The sequence below is a fragment of the Oncorhynchus clarkii genome, chromosome 8, assembly GCF_045791955.1.
Source record: "Oncorhynchus clarkii lewisi isolate Uvic-CL-2024 chromosome 8, UVic_Ocla_1.0, whole genome shotgun sequence".
In the NCBI taxonomy this organism is placed as follows: Eukaryota; Metazoa; Chordata; class Actinopteri; order Salmoniformes; family Salmonidae; genus Oncorhynchus; species Oncorhynchus clarkii.
Window position 1 is genome coordinate 26,302,467 of NC_092154.1, and position 22,568 is coordinate 26,325,034.

Below are 22,568 nucleotides of genomic sequence, written 5' to 3' on the forward strand. Positions count from 1 at the left end.
TCACTTGCATTCAATGTTACAGGTATGGGGGATTTTCCGGTGCATGTGTTGTGTGTCTCAGAGTGGTGAGCACAATCAATGTGGGCTTGGAGGGAGGTGTGTGTGTGTGTGTGTGTGTGTGTGTGTGTGTGTGTGTGTGTGTGTGTGTGTGTGTGTGTGTGTGTGTGTGTGTGTGTGTCAGGGTCAGTGTGGGATTGAGGGAGGCAGTTGCATAGTCCTGTGGATGCCCTTGGACATGCACCTGCAATATTTGTACGTCTGTATACTTTTTTGTATCATTTACGCCACCAATATAATCTATTCCCTGGAATATGTGCCAAGAAGGGGAGGAGAAACCAAGGAAAGATGGACGTAGACAGACTAGAAGTAAGAATAGGGAACAATAGTGTAGAATACCAAAAGATGTGGATGATATACATGAAGATGAGTGACTATGTATGTTGTGTCATACCGAAACTGTATGTAAAGAGATCTCTGATTCTGGGACCGGCAGTTTGCTCCATGGACAGGCTTGGCTTGTTACTTTGTAATAAATTGAATTCACATGCTCCGGTGTCTAAGAGATATTTTTAAGAAGTATTTCCACGACACACGCGGCAACAAAGTCATACTCGTTTGGACCGTACAGTATCAGATAGATGGCTTACACGTAGAGAGACAGAGGGGTGGTGTTTCACTCGCTCAGTTGCTTTCTCCTGCGAGATACATTCAGCCTCTTGTGAATTGAAGGAATATTATGAAACACAGAGAGACGAAAGATAAAATAATTGATGTTATTATTGTTATTTTGGGGAAGCCTGACTTCCCTTGGCGTCCATGAATAGACACCACTGGTATTGTGTGACTCTCTGAATTACCCATTGAATAAAGGCGCCAGCGTGCTTCAGTTTGGCTGAACGAGTGTGGTCGCATACTCCCCTCAAAAAACCTTTGCTTGAAAAATTAGCAATAGTACTGTTTTTATATTTTGAGATGCCATAGCCAGTATCCTAAAAATAGTCCGATTTTGATATCTCAAGAAATCTGTCATTCAATTTGACATCTAACTAAGATGTTTGGTGCATTATTTCTCAGTGAATAAATGCGCATGAAAACGAGCCATCTCTCATTGAATGACAAGACTTTATTGAAGAATCCCAACTGTTGACCAATCACCAACGAAGGGGCATAGACTTCGTCTACCAACTTCGGCTTGCCTCAAGAAAAAATGTGTGTGCCCGAACAGCCGAAAAAAAACCTTACCGAAGTCCAAAACAAACAAAAACGTAGCAAAATGTCATCATAATATATCCACCAACTCGCCCGTTTCGGCTGGGAAGCATGTGGACACCTTTACCTTACACATCTGACATGCAGTAGCTAGCTTTCTCTGCCCTGCAGGCAACGTTATATTGTTGCTTCATATCATATATATGTACCATCGTCACTGTGAGAACTCAAACTATTTTACATCTAACTAACAGATTACATTTGGAGTATTTTTTACTTTTAAGCGTTTAAATAAATCAACCCTGCCCCTCTATTTACTTACTAGCAGTCGTTTTAGGTCAGGCATTCTGTAGTTTGAATATAAACAATCTGCCACCGCTGCGTTCATATGCCTGGAGGTTTAGGAAGCTGACATAGCACTGCTGAACACATCCACTAACATACTGAATCATCAGGATTAGATTTATGTAGGTCATCTATTATATCCCACTAAAACAGAGAGGGAATTTCTCCCTAACCAAGCTCTGTCACTTTAAAAAATAAATGTTTCCCCTAAAGCAGATGACAGTAGGCAGGCTTGGTAGGAACTGAAAGTGACTGTCACGCGAGTTGAAGTCGGAAGTTTACATACACCTTAGCCAAATACATTTAAACTCAGTTTTTCACAATTCCTGACATTTAATCCTAGTAAAAAAATCCCTGTTTTAGGTCAGTTAGGATCACCACTTTATTTTAAGAATGTGAAATGTTAGAATGATAGTTGAGAGAATTATTTATTTAAGCTTTTATTACTTTCATTACATTCCCAGTGGGTCAGAAGTTTACATACACTCAATTAGTATTTGGTAGCATTGCCTTTAAATTGTTTAACTTGGGTCAAACGCTGGGTGAATTTTGGCCCATTCCTCCTGACAGAGCTGGTGTAACTGAGTCAGGTTTGTAGGCCTCCTTGCTCACACGCTTTTTCAGTTCTGCCCACACATTTTCGATGGGATTGAGGTCAGGGCTTTGATGGCCACTCCAATACTTGACTTTGTTGTCCTTAAGCCATTTTGCCGTTGGAAGTATGCTTTGGAAGTATGCTTGGGGTCATTGTCCATTTGGAAGACCCGTTTGCGACCAAGCTTCAACTTCCTGACTGATGTCTTGATGTTGCTTCAAAATATCCACATAATTTTCCTTCCTCATGAAGCCATCTACTTTGTGAAGTGCACCAGTCCCTCCTGCAGCAAAGCACCCCCACAACATGATGCTGCCACCCCCGTGCTTCACGGTTGGGATGGTGTTCTTCGGCGATGGTCATTATTGCCAAACAGTTCAGACCAGACCAGCCTTTCAGGTTATGTCGATATAGGACTCGTTTTACTGTGGATATAGATACTTTTGTACCTGTTTCCTCTAGCATCTTCACAAGGTCCTTTACTGTTGTTCTGGGATTGATTTGCACTTTTCGCACCAAAGTACGTTCATCTCTAGGAGACAGAACGCGTCTCCTTCCTGAGCGGTATGACGGATGTGTGGTCCCATGGTGTTTATACTTGCGTACTATTGTTTGTACAGATGAACAGGGTACCTTCAGGCGTTTGGAAATTGCTTGTGGAGGTCTACAATTTTTTTTCTGAGGTCTTGGCTGATTTCTTTTGATTTTCCCATGATGTCAAGCAAAGAGGCACTGAGTTTGAAGGTAGGCCTTGAAATACATCCACAGGTACACCTCCAATTGACTCAAATTATGTCAATTAGCCTATCAGAAGCTTCTGAAGAAATTACATCCTTACCTGGAACTTTCCAAGCTGTTTAAAGGCACAGTCAACTTAGTGTATGTAAACTTCTGACCCACTGGAATTGTGATGCAGTGAATTATAAGTGAAATAATCTGTCTGTAAACAATTGTTGGAAAAATGACTTGTGTCATGCACAAAGTAGATGTCCTAACCGACTTGCCAAAACTATAGTTTGTTAACATGAAGTGGTTGAAAAACGAGTTTTAATGACTCCGACCTAAGCATATGTAAACCTCCGACTTCAACTGTATATAGGGTCTGTCGGTCTCATCGTTCAACACAAAGTCATTTCGTGGCATGACACTGACCCTCCGGGCAGGACAACTGTAGTGGAGCCTTGCCCTCTTCCAGATCATAGGCCAACCACCGCTGGCTTACAGTCAATCTCCCAGCTACAACTGCTCCAAACCGACCTCGTATTATGCACTTTGCATATTTGGGCTTTGATAGTAGACATTAATCAGAGATCACTGTGATCCTTATCTAATTGAAACATGTATTATGTTTCTTTACACTTTATAAATATTTCTGCATAATGTGTCTTTTGTGTGTGGAGCGAAGTTTAGACCAATTCAATTTCACCTCTCTCAATTCAATAATGAATTTGAATAAATGTTATATTCAGTCAATACATTGGAAATCCCCCTGTGTATCAGGTTTAAGGTAAGACCCAGGCGCAGACAGTGTAGAAGTAACAACGTTTATTACTCAAACAGGGGCAGGCAAAAGGACAGGTCAAGGGCAGGCAGAGGTCAGAATCCAGAAAGGTGGGGCAAAGGTACAGGACCGCAGGCAGGCTCAGGGTCAGGTCAGGCAGAGGTCAGAATCCAGAAAGGTGGGGTAAAGGTACAGGACCGCAGGCAGGCTCAGGGTCAGGTCAGGCAGAGGTCAGAATCCAGAAAGGTGGGGTAAAGGTACAGGACCGCAGGCAGGCTCAGGGTCAGGTCAGGCAGAGGTCAGAATCCAGAAAGGTGGGGCAAAGGTACAGGACCGCAGGCACGCTCAGGGTCAGGTCAGGCAGAGGTCAGAATCCAGAAAGATGGGGTAAAGGTACAGGACGGCAGGCAGGCTCAGGGTCAGGGTCAGGTCAGGCAGAGGTCAGTAATCCATAAAGGTGAGGCAAAGGTACAGGACGGCAGGCAGGCTCAGGGTCAGGCAGAGGTCAGAATCCAGAAAGGTGGGGTAAAGGTACAGGACCGCAGGCAGGCTCAGGGTCAGGTCAGGCAGAGGTCAGTAATCCAGAAAGGTGAGGCAAAGGTACAGGACGGCAGGCAGGCTCAGGGTCAGGTCAGGCAGCGGTCAGTAATCCAGAAAGGTGAGGCAAAGGTACAGGACGGGCAGGCAGGCTCAGGGTCAGGTCAGGCAGGAATGGTCAAAACCGGGAAACTAGGAAACAAGAACTATAGCAAAGACAGGAGCAAGGGGGAAAACGGTGGTAGGTTTGAACAAACAAAACGAACTTGCAACAGACAGAGAACACAGGTATAACTACACAGTGGATAATAGTGAAGATGGGCGACACCTGGAGGGGTTGGAGACAATCACAAAGACAGGTGAAACAGATCAGGGTGTGACACTTTTAATTATGCTTTTGTTTCATTCAAGTTTAATTATGATGCACAGACTTGTCTTTCAATTGAATATGGTTATGCCTGCAGGGATGGCACAGACGTGGTTTTTTTCTACACCTGTTTTGAAGCGATCATGTTCTGTTTTGACTGAGTGAAGTTATAACACCTAGTAACGTTATATGTCTGCCTGGCAGTCTGAATATAAATTAGAGTATTCACACCTGGTAAATTTCCTGTAGTGACAGTTTTTTCCCCAGACATATTTCTATTATTGTATATGCAAGGCAACATGTTCTGCTGCGTCCCTCAGAAGTGAGACAGCTAGGCAGGGCGCGGTGTATGATATCTTTCAGATAAGATCCATCAGCTTCAGCAAGGCTGTGGTGAGGAGGAGAACCCCATGTTCCCTTTTTCCACTCACACCGTTTCACACTAAACAAGTTGAGGTCGCTTAGTACTATTTTTACATGAAAACCAGCGAGTCAGCATTTTCTCAATTCTGTCACATAGCCTACATAACACAATCATCAGTAAAAATGCATTGTATGTCATCTAGCTGCCATGAACAGAAGAGAGAGAGAGGCCTTTGTGTCAGCACCAGCCACTCTCACACACGCCTACACTCATATAAAAAAAGGGTTCAAAAGGGTTCTTCAGCTGTCCCAATAGGAGAAGCCTTTTTGGTTCCAGGTAGAATGCTCTGTGGAAAGGGTTCTACATGGAACCCAAAAAGGTTCTACCTGAAACCAAAAAGGGTTCTTCAATTTAAAGCACAAAAGGCTGGACAGGAGGACAGGCAGGCGATACCTCAAGGGTCATTGAACCCAGCAGGTGGTTGTCTTCACATACTGAAAATAACACTTCCTCCATCTGATTGAGACCAATTAAGCTTTATGAGCTGCCAATGTCTTAGGACGGAGTCACGTTTGGTCTGTCTGGACAGGGTGTCCAGATCTACATATCTTGCATTACTCATCTCATATGTACTGTATATACTGTATTTTCTATTGCATCTTGCCTATGCCGCTCTGTCATTGCTCATCCGTATATTGATTTGTATATATTCCATTCCTTACTTATATTTGTGTATTAGGTCGTTGTGGAATTGTTAGATTACATGTTAGATATTGCTGCACTGTCGGAACTAGAAGCACAAGCATTTCGCTACACTTGCATTCACATCTGCTCACCATGTGTATGTGACCAATACCATTTGATTTGATCTGGGTTGTGAAGAGGTGGAGGGTAGTGGTGAACTTCCGATGCATCTGCTGAGGTAACGTTCTGTGACAGATCACTTTCAGAGAGTGAATTCCTGGATTCCACTAGCTCATTCCTCATGAGTGCTAACCAGCTAAAACAGTTCTGTTTACCTTCTGAGACCTCAGGCTCATGGTAACTGAGAGGTCATAACCCCTTATGTAACACACTCGCATGTGAGCACAAGTGCAAGCACGCACACGCATGTGCACACTCACATACACACTCACTCTCTACATCTCTACAACTCAAATGTTAGATCATTTTTTACATTTCATTTTATAAGAAAGGAACAAGGGCTTAGTGTGGTTGAAGATGACCCAATTATTTTGTTGTTGTATCTTATTAGCAATGTAGGTTGTTTAGTTGGATGTTGCGTTGAACTGTTCTGACCTTAAAATTAAGTAGAAATCATGTAATCTAATTGCATGCTTTTTTAATGTGACTTCTAAGTAGTTAATGGGCATAATTACTGTAAATAAATAAACAGGGTTGCAAAGGCAAAATGGGTTAAATGATCATATGATGTCACATGATCAACAATGGATCCATGTGACTTAATAGTCAAGAGGGACTTCCATTGTTCATCCATGGCTCCAGTCCATTCCACACAATGCATAACAATAACCTGTCGTCTCCTCTCTTTACCCAGGTGTGGACATCCTGAAGTTGGTGGCAGCTCAGATTGGCAGCCAGTGGATCGACATGTACCAGTCCCTGGCCAATGCCACAGAGCGCGAGGTGGCAGCCTTCTCCAATGGCTACCAGTCGGACCACGACCGGGCATACGCTGCCCTGCAACACTGGACCATCCGCGACGGGGACGCTAACCTGGCCAAGCTCATCAACGCCCTGCACCGCCACCGCCGCATCGACGTGGTGGAGAAAATACGGGGCGTCATGGAAGACAATCCTCAGGTATGCTCTACTACAGTACCTTGAATCTCTGGCATAAATAATATGTTATGTATCCCAGTGTACTCACCCATCTTGAATCACAGGTGGGCTCTTTGGACTAAATGACACTCCTCACTTATGAGTCTTCAGGCTCTCATATTATCTCATTAAATCTCCAGTGTACCAAGTCACTTCACATGCACACAAACATAGAAATCACATATGGGATGCCAACGTTAGTTTTAAAGAAGTCGCAAGCGGGGTGGCCAACCCTCCTGCCTTAAGTGCCCTTTTGACTGTCCTGGCTTGGCCTCCTAGCGCTATAGAGGTCAGAGGGAACAGTGGATCGTTCATCGCCGTCCACTTTTCTTCTTCTCTTTCTCCCCTCTGTCAGATACATTTCATATTATCCCCATGTCCAGTGTCCTTGTCTGCTCAAGGTTAGATTCTTACAGTTAAGGGCTTGTCATAGTCCTCTTAGGAAATATATTGAGACCCGTAGATATCTTACAGGCTGCCTTTTGTAATTCTGCTTGTCATCACCACTTAATAATGTTGGTAATATATGGTGTGGTTTATCTCAATCCATGGTGGATGAGATGGCAGGTAATACATCATTTGGTGAGGGAGGGGATAGGGAAGCAGAAACACAGGAGTGGGGAGCATAGTGTGCTGGAGGCTCCTCCCTCGCTCGTCTCCCATGTTCCCTCAGTAAACTTTTGGCCATTACTACAGGTTTTCTCCTCATTCCATTAAATTAGCACTGGGTCATGTGGTGTAAGTGACGTGAGAGTAAAAAACCACCAGGACATGATCATACATCCGTCGTGCCTCATTGGTACCAGACAGAGTGTACTGTAGGTCTACACGTATGGTATTCCTCCTTAGAGAGCTATAAAGTTCAACTGTGTGGTTCCATTGACATAAGACTTCCCCAGCCATGTGAGTCATAAAGGAGGTCTGTGTGTGGTGATTCCGCCAGAGTGGGCTGGCTGTCTTATGTGTGGGAGGAATGTAGCCAAGGAAGGAGGGAGAGAGGGAGGAAAGTAGGGAGGGAGAGGATGCATTTTCCTGCTGCCACCCCAGTCTTGTTTATTCATTAAGACACAGTTTGGAGCTAAGCTCCGTGACTGGGTTATTTTTACACAAACCACAGGTGGTGAGCCCCAAACATTGCTAATCTCACTGCCTCCCCAGTTGATACTCTCTCATTCCAATAGAGTGATTTCATGATAGCTGTAAGGCAAGGAGCCTGAAGAGGAAAGGACAGAGGCTGATCCAGGTTGTGTGTGTGTCAGCATGTACATGTAATACTGCATTTAAAAAAAATTAAAACATGTATTTCACCTTTATTTCACCAGGTAAGCTAGTTGAGAACAAGTTCTCATTTACAACTGCGACCTGGCCAAGATGAAGCAAAGCAGTGCAACAGAAACAACACAGAGTTAAACATGGAATAAACACCCATACAGTCAATAACACAATAGAAACAAGAAAAAAGTCTATATTGGCATAGTTTAAAGTCGCTAGTGATACATGTATTACATAAGGATACAGTCGATGATACAGTCGATGATACAGTATATACGTATGCATATGAGATGAATAATGTAGGGTAAGTAACATTATATAAGGTAGCATTGTTTAAAGTGGCTAGTGATATATTTACATCATTTCCCATCAATTCCCATTATTAAAGTGGCTGGAGTTGAGTCAGTGTCAGTGTGTTGGCAGCAGCCACTCAGTGTTAGTGGTGGCTGTTTAACAGTCTGATGGCCTTGAGATAGAAGCTGTTTTTCAGTCTCTCGGTCCCAGCTTTGATGCACCTGTACTGACCTCGCCTTCTGGATGATAGCGGGGTGAACAGGCAGTGGCTCGGGTGGTTGATGTCCTTGATGATCTTTATGGCCTTCCTGTGACATCGGGTGGTGTAGGTGTCCTGGAGGGCAGGTAGTTTGCCCCCGGTGATGCGTTGTGCAGACCTCACTACCCTCTGGAGAGCCTTACGGTTGAGGGCGGTGCAGTTGCCATACCAGGCGGTGATACATATATGCAAATGGCATGAGGTAAGGCAATAAATAGGCCATAGTATCAAAGTAATTACAATTTAGCAGATTAACACTGGAGTGATAGATGAGCAGATGATGGTGTGTAAGTCGTGATACTGGTGTGCAAAAGAGCAGCAAAGTAAATAAAAACAATATGGGGATGAGGTAGGTAGATTGGGTGGGCTATTTACAGATGGAATATGTACAGCTGCAGCGATCAGTTAGCTGCTCAGATATCTGATTTTTAAAGTTAGTGAGGGAAAGGTGAGTCTCCAGCTTCAGTGATTTTTGCAATTCGTTCCAGTCACTGACAGCAGAGAACTGGAAGTAAAGGCGGCCAAAGGAGGTGTTGGCTTTGGGGATGACCAGTGAGATATACCTTCTGGAGCGCGTGCTACGGGTGGGAGTTGTTATCGTGACCAGTGAGCTGAGATAAGGCAGAGCTTTACCTAGCATAGACTTATAGATGACTTGGAGCCAGTGGGTCTGGCAACGAATATGTAGCGAGAGCCAGCCGACTAGAGCATACAGGTCGCAGTGGTGGGTGGTATAAGGCGCAAAACTGATGGCACTGTGATAGACTGCATCCAATTTGCTGAGTGGAGTATTGGAAGCTATTTTGTAGATGACATCGCCGAAGTCGAGGATCGGTAGGATAGTCAGTTTTACTAGGGTAAGTTTGTCGGCGTGAGTGAAGGAGGCTTTGTTGCGAAATAGAAAGCCCATTCTAGATTTGATTTTGGATTGGAGGTGTTTGATATGAGTCTGGAAGGAGAGTTTACAGTCTAGCCAGACACCTAGGTATTTGTAGTTGTCCACGTATTCTAGGTCAGAACCGTCCAGAGTAGTGATGCTAGTCGGACGGGCGGGTGCGGGCAGCGAATGGTTGAAGAGCATGCATTTGGTTTTACTAGCTTTTAAGAGCAGTTGGAGGCCACGGAAGGAGTGTTGTATGGCATTGAAGCTCGTTTGGAGGTTAGTTAACACAGTGTCCAAAGAAGGGCCAGATGTATACAGAATGGTGTCGTCTGCATAGACGTGGATCAGGCAATCACCTGCAGGAAGAGCGACATCGTTGATGTATACAGAGAAAAGAGTTGGCCCGAGAATTTAACCCTGTGGTACCCCCATAGAGACTGCCAGAGGTCTGAGAAGTAGTTGGTGAACCTGGCAAGGCAGTCATTTGAGAAACCAAGGCTATTGCGTCTGCCGATAAGAATACGGTGATTGACAGAGTCGAAAGCCTGAAGACTGCTGCACAGTACTGTCTTTTATCAATGGCGGTTATGATATCGTTTAGTACCTTGAGCTTGACTGAGGTGCACCCATGACCAGCTCGGAAACCGGATTGCGGAGAAGGTACGGTGGGATTCGAAATGGTCAGTGATCTGTTTATTAACTTGGCTTTCAAAGACTTTAGAAAGGCAGGGCAGGATGGATTTAGGTCTATAACAGTTTGTTTCTAGTGTGACACACTAGACCATTTCGAATCCCACCGTACCTTCTCCGCAATCCCTTTGAAGAGGGGGATGACCGCGGCAGCTTTCCAATCTTTAGGGATCTCAGACAATACGAAAGAGAGGTTGAACAGACTGGTAATAGGGTTTGCAACAATGGCGGCAGATAATTTTAGAAAGAGAGGGTCCAGATTGTCTAGCACAGCTGATTTGTACGGGTCCAGGTTTTGCAGCTCTTTCAGAACATGCAGCTCTTGCATGTGTCAGCGTGTGTTGGTATGAGTGTGGAGCATGATGTCCTCATGTTTCAGTTTGCAGATGACCCACTCCTCCAAGTCATGATCCCAGGGAGAGGTGAGCCATAGCTGCTGAGTGAGTCTCTCCTCCAGCCCTCTGTCTCAGCTGGTTACAGCCTGACTGATGTCACTGCATTGTTAGTGTTAAATGAGGCCTACATATAAACCACTCACGCTGAAGGGCCTTAGCACAATGTAGCACTACACACCAGGACACAGAGATCATTTTACTGATAATGCCACTGAAAAAACAGTTTTGCCCAACCATATGTTCAAAATACCAAATAATGTGTTTTTTCTTTCCACTGTCTGTTTCATTGCCACTGATAAGGTCTAGGGCACGTGTTACGATGATTTAGACAGCAAGGAACCTGACTTACAGTACATGTACTTGTTGTGATTTTAAAAGAGCCTGCAGACAAAACACCTTCCTCGCAACCGCAGCTAGAAGTGAAATGAGAACCAATCTGCAGAAGTTGGAGCATCAATCTGCTCAGCATGTTATGTTGCAGTAGGGTATGTGTTTTCTATGGGAGGTGTTTCTGGGGCTGTCTCCCTCTTTCCTCTGTGCCCCAGATAGACATGTTTAAACCTGCTATAAAAGCACTCAGTCATCTGAATGAGGCATATAGACGCAGAGATGAAACAAACGTTGGCCCTCTGTGGCATGGAAGACCTCAGGTCAACTTCCCATAAACTGCTTTAACAGAATGAGTTTAGAGTTGTATTAGTCGTAAGTACAGGATACATATGGTATATACTTTCCAACAAAATGCTTATTTGCAGGTTCCTTCTCGACAATGCAACGTGTGTCTGTGGGGATGATTGTATGTCTGTGTGGGAGTGTGCGTGAATGAGTGTATGTGTGCTAAGGTGCAGAGAGTCAGTCCAGTTCAAGTGTTCTGCAGTCTGAAGGCTTGTAGATTGAAACTGTCTCTGAGCCTGTTGGTGTCAGACCTCATGCTCCAATACGTCTGCCCGATGGTAAGGGAGTGAACAGCTCGTGACTGGGGTGTGTGGGACCCTTGATGATGCTGCGGGACTTCCTCAGGCACCGTTTCGAGTAAATGTCCTGGATGGATAGGAGCACAGTCCCAGTGATGTACTGGACCATCTTCACCACCTGCTGGAGTGCCTTGCGGTCGCAGATCGATTGAGTAATTCCTGTACCAGGCCATGATGCAACTAGTTAGGACGCTTTCAATGATGTAGTAGTATTTGGAGAGGACCCAGGGTAGCATGCCTAATTTCTTCATCCGCCTTAGAAAGTAGAGGTGCTGTTGCACCCCCTTGACAAGGTTGGTGGTGCTGGTCCATGTCAAGTCCTCAGTGACGGCGAGGAACTAAAAACTACTGACTCTATCTACTGCAGTCCCGTTGATGTGTATCGGGACATGTTCCCTCCTCTGCTTCCTGAAGTCAACAGTCAACTCCTTTGTTTTGCTGACGTTGAGGGAGAGGTGGTTGTACTGGCACCACAATGCCAGTTCACATACCTCCTCCCTTATAGGCTGACTTGTCCTTGGTAGTTATCAGGCCTACAACCGTGGTGTCATCAGCAAACCTGATGATGGAGTTGGTGTCGTGCAAAGCCACACAGTCGTGGGTGAACAGGGAGTACAGCAGAGGACTCAGGACACACCCCTGGGGGCCCTTTTGTTAAGAGTCAGAGTGAAGGAGGTATTGTTGCCAATCATCACAGCCTGTGGTCTGGTCTTCAGGAAGTCCAGGATCCAGTTGCAGAGGGTGGTGTCCAGATCCCAGGGCCCTGAGCTTGGTGTTGAGCTTAGAAGGAACAATAACATTGAATGCTGAACTTTAGCCAATGAACAGCATTCTCACATAGGGGTTCCTCTTGTCCAGAAGTGTTAGGGCTGTGTGAATAGCAATATAAATTGTTTAGTGCTTCATTGGTTGTTGGGTTTATCCCCAGTTAGGACAAAGGTCCCTACTACTTTGAACACCAGAAAGACAGTGTGGTTTCTCTCAATAGCATCTATCTGACTAATTGGTTTCAGGACAGCCAGTAAATATGTTATGTGAGCAGGGGGAGGAGGAGGAGAAGTAGGAGGAAACCCCTTCATCACTTCTGTTGGGGAAGATGTTAAGTGTCAGCTGTAACATCAGTGATTGCAGTGTCCCATGGCTCCTGTCTATGACAGAGAGGCAGAGATAAGAGATGCCTTTTTTATATTGTTATTTTATTTCACCTTTATTTAACCAAGTAAGCCAGTTGAGAACAAGTTCTCATTTACAACTGGGACCTGGCCAAGATAAATCAAAGCAGTGCAACAAAACCAACAACAGAGTTACACCTAAACAAACGTACAGTCAATAACACAATAGAGACAAATGTATGTACAGTGTGTGCAAATGTAGAAGAGTAGGGAGGTAAGGCAATAAATATGCCATAGAGGCAAAATAATTACAATTAAGCATTAACACTATAGTGACAGATGTGAAGATGATGATGTGCAAGTAGAGATACTGGGATGCAAAAGAGCAAGAAGATAAATAACAATATGGGGATGAGGTAGTTGGGTGTGCTATTTACAGATTGGCTGTGTACAGGTACAGTGATCGGTAACTGCTCTGTGAGCTAATGCTTGAAGTTAGAGAAGGGGATATAAGTCTGCAGCTTCAGTGATTTTTGCAGTTCGTTCCAGTCATTGGCAGCAGAGAACTGGAAGGAAAGGCAGCCAAAGGAAGTGTTGGCTTTGGGGATGACCAGTGAAATATACCTGCTGGAGCACGTGCTACATGTGGGTGTTGCTATGGTGCTACGGGGCTTTACCTAGCATAGACTTATAGATGACCTGGTTCCAGTGGGTTTGGCGACGAATATGTAGCGAGGGCCAGCCAACGAGTGCATACAGGTCGCAGTGGTGGGTAGTATATGGGGCTTGGTGACAAAATGGATGGCACTGTGATAGACTACATCCAGTTTGCTGAGTAGAGTGTTGGAGGCTATTTTGTAAATTACATCGCCGAAGTCAAGGATCGGCAGGATGGTCAGTTTTATGAGGGTATGTTTGGCAGCATGAGCAAAGGAGGCTTTGTTGCGAAATAGGAAGCCGATTCTAGATTTAATTTTGGATTGGAGATGCTTAATGTGAGTCTGGAAGGAGAGATTGCAGTCTAACATGACACCTACAGTGGGGCAAAAAAGTATTTAGTCAGCCACCAATTGTGCAAGTTCTCCCACTTAAAAAGATGAGAGGCCTGTAATTTTCATCATAGGTACACTTCCACTATGACAGACAAAATGAGAAATAAAAATCCAGAAAATCACATTGTAGGATTTTTTATTAATTTATTTGCAAATTATGGTGGAAAATAAGTATTTGGTCAATAACAACAGTTTATCTCAATACTTTGCTATATACCCTTTGTTGGCAATGACAGAGGTCAAACGTTTTCTGTAAGTCTTCACAAGGTTTTCACACACTGTTGCTGGTATTTTGGCCCATTCCTCCATGCAGATCTCCTCTAGAGCAGTGATGTTTTGGGGCTGTTGCTGGGCAACACGGACTTTCAACTCCCTCCAAAGATTTTCTATGGGGTTGAGATCTGGAGACTGGCTAGGCCACTCCAGGACATTAAAATGCTTCTTACGAAGCCACTCCTTCGTTGCCCGGGTGGTGTGTTTGGAATCCTTGTCATGCTGAAAAACCCAGCCACGTTTCATCTTCAATGCCCTTGCTGATGGAAGGAGGTTTTCACTCAAAATCTCACGATACATGGCCCCATTCATTCTTTCCTTTACACGGATCAGTCGTCCTGGTCCCTTTGCAGAAAAACAGCCCCAAAGCATGATGTTTCCACCCCCATGCTTCACAGTAGGTATGGTGTTCTTTGGATGCAACTCAGCATTCTTTGTCCTCCAAACACGACGAGTTGAGTTTTTACCAAAAAGTTATATTTTTGTTTCCTCTGACCATTTGACATTCTCCCAATCTTCTTCTGGATCATCCAAATGCTCTCTAGCAAACTTCAGATGGGCCTGGACATGTACTGGCTTAAGCAGGGGGACACGTCTGGCACTGGCGGCGTAGTGTGTTACTGATGGTAGGCTTTGTTACTTTGGTCCCTGCTCTCTGCAGGTCATTCACTAGGTCCCCCCGTGTGGTTCTGGGATTTTTGCTCACCGTTCTTGTGATCATTTTGACCCCACGAGGTGAGATCTTGCGTGGAGCCCCAGATCGAGGAAGATTATCAGTGGTCTTGTATGTCTTCCATTTCCTAATAATTGCTCCCACAGTTGATTTCTTCAAACCAAGCTGCTTACCTATTGCAGATTCAGTCTTCCCAGCCTGGTGCAGGTCTACAATTTTGTTTCTGGTGTCCTTTGACAGCTCTTTGGTCTTGGCCATAGTGGAGTTTGGAGTGTGACTGTTTGAGGTTGTGGACAGGTGTCTTTTATATTGATAACAAGTTCACACAGGTGCCATTTAATACAGGTAACGAGTGGAGGACAGAGGAGCCTCTTAAAGAAGAAGTTACAGGTCTGTGAGAGCCAGACATCTTGCTTGTTTGTAGGTGACCAAATACTTATTTTCCACGATAATTTGCAAATAAATTCATAAAAAATCCTACAATGTGATTTTCTGGATTTTTTTTCTAATTTTGTCTGTCATACTTGAAGTGTACCTATTATGAAAATTACAGGCCTCTCTCATCTTTTTAAGTGGGAGAACTTGCACAATTGGTGGCTGACTAAATACTTTTTTGCCCCACTGTATGTATTTGTAATTGTCCACATATTCTAAGTCAGAACCGTCCAGAATAGTGATGCTAGTCAGGCAGGCGGGCGGGTTCAGGCAGAAATCGGTTGAAGAGCGTGCATTTAGTTTTACTAGCATTTAAAAGCAGTTGGAGGCCACGGAAGGAGTGTTTTATGGCATTGAAGCTTGTTTGGGGGTTTGTTAACACAGTGTCCAAAGAAGGGCCAGATGTATACAGAATGGTGTTGTCTGCATAGAGGTGGATCAGAGAATCACCAACAGCAAGAACGACATCATTGATATATACATTGAAAAGAGTCTGCCCTAGAATTGAACCTTGTGGCACCGCCGTAGAGACTGCCAGAGGGCCGTACAACAGGCCCTCCGATTTGACACACTGAACTCTGTCAGAGAAGTTGTTGGTGAACCAGGCGAGGCAGTCATTTGAGAAACCAAGGCTATTGAGTCTGCCGATAAGAATGCAGTGATTGACAGTCGAAAGCCTTGGCCAGGTCGATGAGGAACGGCAGCACAGTACTGTCTTTTATCGATGGCGGCTGTGATATCGCTTAGGACCTTGAGCGTGACTGAGGTGCACCCATGACCAGCTCGGAAACCAGATTGCATAGTGGAGAATGTACGGTGGGATTCGAAATGGTCGGTGATCTGTTTGTTAACTTGGCGAAGATTTTTAGAAAGGCAGGGCAGGATGGATATAGGTCTATAACAGTTTGGGTCAAGAGTGTCTACCCTTTGAAGAGGGGGATGACCACGGCAGCTTTCCAATCTTTGGGGACCTCAGACGATACGAAAGAGAGGTTGAACAGGCTGGTAATAGGGGTTGCAACAAATAAACAACACACCCAGTGTCCTACATAACCAAAGTGATGCTAGGGTGTCTCAGTATTAGCACTTATGTCTTGAAACCGCAACATATGAAGATTCACTTCAATGGTAAAGGCTCTCTTTACTCACAATGTCTTACGGCATTGCAGTTTTTTCAGACCCTACTGTATTTTTCTGCTGAATAGGGTTTATGAATAGACATGCAACACATCTCTCCACAATTAGTAATTACTCACTTGAATTATTCACAGCTACTCTGCAGGGAAAGATTATTAAGCCAATTCACTAAAGTGTTGTTTTTGATCTAATTAAAACGTAGATGTTCTCTGTGTCTCTGATGCCTCAGTAGTTCCTCCCTACACAGGGCCTGACCCTCTAGCGTGTTTATTGTGTGTTTGAGTGTGTGTATGTGTGTGCGTGCGTGCATGCACCTGTATGTTGGTGTGATGAATGTCACTGTCCCTAACCTGGGATTTTATCAGGGCTGAGTGGTTCTGTGTTACATGCTATGTCAGTGACTCGGCCAGATCACGCTCTCTCATCTAATGACTCAGTCACTGGCTACTAACTGACAACTCAGAGAAGCTTCTGGAACAGTGACACCATTTCCCCTGTTTTCTCCTAACTCTCCACGATGAGTCTTTTCTTTATAGCCTCTAGGGGTTTCTCTTGAGGGTTAGTTGGTAGGTTTTGTAACATTTGTTTGTAACATAATTTGGCCACATCTGTTCTCTGTGGGAGGCGGGAGGGAGCAGTGCTCTTATCACAGTAGATGTGTGTCATCCACCGCCAAACTGACCTAGTGCACAGACTAACGTGTTATTGAATAGGGGAGATAGCAGGGGCTGCATATGGGTCATACATACACACAGATGTACAGTAAGGGAAGTCTGTCTGATGCCACATCGAGCTGTTTTATATCAGATTTTATGTTAGCATCAGAAGTTTTCCACTGCGTTCCTGTGAAGCCATATTGAACTGTGTTTTATTGGATTTTTAACACTGAAGGTTTTCTATTGCATTTCCATCACCTGTATGAAATGCCCTCTACCATGTCCTTTGTGCTTCACATCACAGAGCAAAGCCTTTCTTTCTACAGTACCGAAGACAAATATTATTCTACCATGAGCTCATCCGGTCTGGTCACAACCAGTTCACACCATTACCATACCAAATAAGACTGTTATTTATGTCTTCCCTGTGCCCCAGGGCAGACACAGTGGTGTACTATGCCTGTTAGTGTGTGACTGGGCACATGTGGTCCGTGGGCAGTACATTCCGGTCTGTGCAAGTCCACAGAATCCCTTTCATGGCTGGCTGGTTGTGTACGCTCCCTGAGGCAAGGAAGAGAGAGGCGCGCGGGTGCGAGTGTGGGTGCGAGTGTGGGTGGTCTGGGGGCTGGGAGGTTGGCCCCGCTGTGTCACTCGACCCGGGCTGCATGGGGCTGGGGCTTGGCACACAGGAGCTCCCTGTCCTGTGCTCTGTCCGGACACCAGAGTGACTCAGGACACTGCTTTCTCAGCCACTGTTTCCCGACAGTGACTCTGACCCGCTCTTTCTCTCTGTCTCTCTCTCGGTCTCTCTGTCTCTCTCTCGCCCCCCCCCCCCCCCCCCCTCTCTATATATCTCTCTTCCTCCTTTCTCTCTCTCTGCAGTTTGATCTGAACCAGCTGATGACCGCTGTGAATGTAACCCCGAGCCACAGTCCTGTCCACAAGCCTTTGGATTCTCCTAGGGTGCTGGTGGAGCAGTCTCCTGTGCACCGGGCCAAGGGTTTCTTCCCCGATGAATCAGAGCCCCTTCTCCGCTGTGACTCCACCTCCAGCAAAGACTCCGCCCTCAGCAGGACTGGCTCGTTCATTACCAAAGGTGAGCACATATGACGCAGTCCTGTTTCAGGAACTATGCTAGACAACGTCTCTTACAGAGGTGATGTATTTGCATTTACTGCCCCCTTCTGGTTACCAATTGCACCTGATTCTATACTCCATTATAGGAAGTCATCAACTATGAAAACTTTGAGAAATAAAGGGAAAGGGGGAAACCTAGTGTCGTGTCTTTGGCCGGATTAAGTGATATGACATGCTATTCTATAAAATAATTTCTCCGTAATTAATATTACCTGATTGAGTTAATCATGTAAATGTAATTAACTAGAGAGTCGGAGCACCACAAAATAATATTTATAGAGCTGTTATCTTCCGAATAAACTCTTAAAGACCTAGTAATATTTTACATCAATAGCAGTCAATATTAATCGTCATCTTAATTCAGTCTCTTCTGAAAGTTGTAAATTCTCGGTTATCTGCACGAACCCTGGCTAACAAGTTGAATCAGCAATACAAAATTGGGTTTAATTATTTATTTACTAAATACCTAACTAATAATACTAACTAATCACACAGAATTACACATACACATAATTAATCATAACTTGATTACAAATGACGTCATAAAGGAAAACGTCCCTAGCGGGCGGAACAGATATGACAGCTTGTTACACAAAAGAAAATGGTCTGGGTTTGAGTGAAAGAGCGGGAAGACTGAGGAACAAAGGGCGAAGCTGTGCTATCGTAAATACAATATCTTATGCATTCTAAATTACCGCCCATTTGGAAAAGGAAAATGCAATAAATATTTACTCTGAGCTGCGCTTCAGTAGGTTGGTGGTAGATGGAAGGCCGTGTTGCCAAACCGAGTCCTTTGTCCTTTGAAGAATGTCTCTGCTGGTAAATTGGATACGTTGTAGTAATGTCGTTGGTAGACGGGATACTCTGTCTGTTCCTTCCTAACCTGCGTTTGCAGCTGCTGTTGCTAACTCAATGGCTAGGAGGTATCACTTCTGTAGTGAATAAGAGTTCAAAGTTCATACCATTTGCAACCAAAGCTCACGCTGATGTTGGCTTCGTTCTGTAGTTATTATCTGAACCATTCTGACATCGGACCGTCGTCCTCACATCCTCGGAACAGGAGGTTATATTGTCGTCAAGGCTTTATATAGGAAGGGAGAGGAGGGTGTGTTTGAAAAGTTTTATAGCCTATGTCCCTTCACAGGGGCGGGCCACTGATTGAGCAGAGCCCTATCTTATGAAAACCCAAATCTCACATTTTAGAAGTTAAATCACATTTCATCCCATCACAAATAATTTCATTTTCAAACATTTAAATTGAACTATAATTCCATGTGAATCCGATAACTCTGATGTGTAGACTTTCCACTGTAGAGTTTATGTCATCTTATCATTGATGAGAATGTCAATTGGTCGGATTACCAGAATATAGTTAATTTCCCCCCACCTTCTGATGTTCCCAGAATCTCTATGTTAACCAAGGGTTTTGCAAATGTAACATCAGTAGGGTAGAGAGAGGAAAAAGGGGGGAAGAGGTATTTATGACGGTCATAAACCTACCCCCAGGCCAACGTCATGACCCTAGTCAGTTGCGCAACTGAATGTATTCAACTGAAATGTGTCTTCCACAGTTAACCAAACCCTTCTGAATCAGATGCATCTTAGTCAACATAAGGATGACTGGGATTTTATTCCCAGTTAGTCATTCCCAATTTCATATTATATGGACAACAACAAGCTGTAGCTAACATCAACACAATGTTGTAGTCTGTCCTCCTCCTCATTCTGACGTTGTTTTCTTTCCCCTCATCTCTTCCTCTGTGACATCCAGAGAAGAAAGACACGGTGCTACGTCAGGTCCGGCTGGACCGGTGCGACCTGCAACCCATCTTCGACGACATGCTGCACATCCTAAACCCTGACGAGCTGCACATCATCGAGGAGATCCCCATGGCCGAGGACAAACTGGACCGCCTCTTTGAGATTGCCGGGGTCAAGAGCCAGGAGGCCAGCCAGACCCTGCTGGACTCGGTCTACAGCCACTTGCCTGACCTACTATAGACTGCTGCTGTGGTGCTATAGACCTCTACTGTGGTCAGGGGACGCCCCACTTCCTTCTACTGCAAACCCTTCCTTCCCGGGTGTGGCTACCTGGGTGTGGCTTCCTCTCTTGCCCCCCCCCCCAAGTAGTGAGAGACAACTTGATTCTGGCTACAGTTACCTACTTGCCTTCGAGACCCCCGATGGGTTCCCCTTGGCTATGCTCCATTCCTAGTAGCCTGACTGAGTCCCCCACTCCTACAATAATTAGGGAGCCTCCCTCCCCTCTCTGGAAGTCTCCTTCCATCACTCCCCCCATATTGAGGGAAGGGGACCAGGCTGTCCCCATCTCTCACCAGGTGGCAAGCCTGCCTGCCTGGAGGAAGGGCATGACAGAGGGGCCAGGCTCTGTACCCCAGCCTGGAGTTCTGGACAGACAGACACCTCGATACCACCACCACCACCACCATCACCACTATGCTCATTAAACCCCTGCTATTGCACTCGTGTCAATGTAACGTTAAAACAGTGTTCTCTTGACATTTTGGGGCTTATTGTGGGTGTATCAGCCAGTGCTATAAACCAATATTCACTCATTCATGTAAGCAAACTTCAACAACACACACTCATGCACAATGTCTAACAATGTAAAACATACTATGACGCACACTCATGGTGCGCAATGTCTAACACTAATAGTATGTAATATGATTGATGCACTAATTCTTGTTCTTTGAGTAACATAACCATTTAATTGGTATGCATTCTGCCACATGTGCTTCAATGTCTTTTTGAAATGCTGTTTACTAACATTTCACAATGTATTATCATTTTTAGATTTGAGATTTCTTAGCAACTATGTTTGTTTCCCAGCTTCGTGTAATGAGACCATCTTACTGGATGTAAGACATGCATAGTTATTCTACTTGAATCTGACTGTCACCTGGATTGTGGAACTTGATTAAAACAGAAGATAATGTACAACTATAGTTCCTTCCAGATCTTATAAAAGCACCACCAAAAAACATGTTGCTGTAAAAGGGTCAGTATTCAACTCACAAATGCTATGAAAGGAACACAGACTGTCTTTTTGCCAAGCCAGTCATATCAAGCTACTCTGGTGCTAGACTTGAAATTCTCTGGTTGTGCATAATACTAGGATGATATTGGGGAGGCTTGCTGGACATTGGCTACTGAAGTATTCTGGACATTGCGGAGGGTAAAGAAGATGCAGCTGCTGTGGACTTTGCTGGACTGAATTGAAAAGTGCTGTTTGAGCTATCCACTTCTTTTTTGGGTCTAATGTAAGAGTGCGACTGTGAGCGTATAGTACGAGTCTGAAACGTTGAAGCTGAGGTTTGAATACATGTACTCTGGTGGCTGTTTTAAAACTTAACACGTGTAACGTTTACTATTATGTAACCTCTTAAATCAAACCAATTAAAGTTCCAGAATTTGTCATAATGTGGAGTGTGCGTCTTACTTTTATGCCATATTTACTGCATTACTCTTTCAGCAATAATTTTTTACAGTAACTTGTTTTATACTGTTGCTCATGATATAGCACAAACCCTAGTGTGTGATTTTGATATTCATTATGTCCGTTTTCTGAAGGTAGTGTTGGTTACAATTTCTCTTCCTGATAAGAAAATACTCCTGTTCTGAAATTCTTCTCGTGTTATTGTGGGGCTGGTACTTTTCCAAATTCAAGGAGGTGAGGAGCTAAATGTTGATATTGTAGCCGCACAGTCTTTCCTGTAATGTGACACGGATATAATGGGGTGGCATTTTACTGCAAAGGCTGTTATTGTATTTAGTCTCCATAAAATCTGTATTTAGTAGATGTATTTAGTCTCCATAAAAGACTGGCTGGTGTTGTCTGTGTGTATGATAATAGGTAAGGGAGATGGAACTGGGGCTGGAGAGGGGTAGGCTTCTTTCATCTCCACCCAGTCACTAGCGTATTGGAGAGAGGACAAAACATCCCTGCTCTATTTGATCCTGTAGGTGTCTCCGTGCTTCAAAATGTGCACAGTATGACAGCACAAAAGGGAAAGAAGATTCAGTAACAACATACTAGTTTAATGTTCAGTCATAACCACTACATATCTGTCTTGGACAATATCTCCATAGATCGTGGTATAAATTACTTAAGTAAAAATACTTTAAAGTACTACTTAAGTAGTTTTTTGTGGTATCTGTACTCTACTGTTTATATTTTTGCCAACTTTTACTTCACTACATTCCTAAAGAAAATAATGTAATTTTTACTCCATACATTTTTGCTGACACCCAAAAGTACTTCTTACATTTTAACAGGAAAATGGTCCAATTCACACACTTATCAAGACAACATCCCTGGTCATCCCTACTGCCCCTGATCTGGCGGACTCACTAAACACAAATGCTTCGTTTGTAAATTATGTCTGAGTGTTGGAGTGTGCCCCTGGTTATCCTTTTACTAAAAAAAAGAATGGTTCCGTCTGGTTTGCTTATAAGGAATTTGAAATGATTTAAACTTTTACTTTTGCTACTTAAGTACATTTTAGCAATCCCATTTACTTTTGATACTTAGCTATATTTAAA

General features: G+C 44.2%; 1 protein-coding gene across 1 annotated transcript in view; it reads left to right on the top strand.

The window, feature by feature from the left end:
- Positions 1 to 21,446, top strand: part of LOC139415185 (tumor necrosis factor receptor superfamily, member 21) — a 43,274-nt gene extending 21,828 nt beyond the window's left edge. The window contains exons 4-6 of the mRNA XM_071163081.1: positions 6,477 to 6,742; positions 17,748 to 17,961; positions 19,774 to 21,446. Coding sequence (XP_071019182.1) covers positions 6,477 to 6,742; positions 17,748 to 17,961; positions 19,774 to 20,003 — 710 coding nt within the window. The 3' untranslated portion in view covers positions 20,004 to 21,446. The remainder of the gene's footprint in view (positions 1 to 6,476; positions 6,743 to 17,747; positions 17,962 to 19,773) is intronic.
- The last annotated feature ends 1,122 nt before the right edge of the window (positions 21,447 to 22,568 follow it).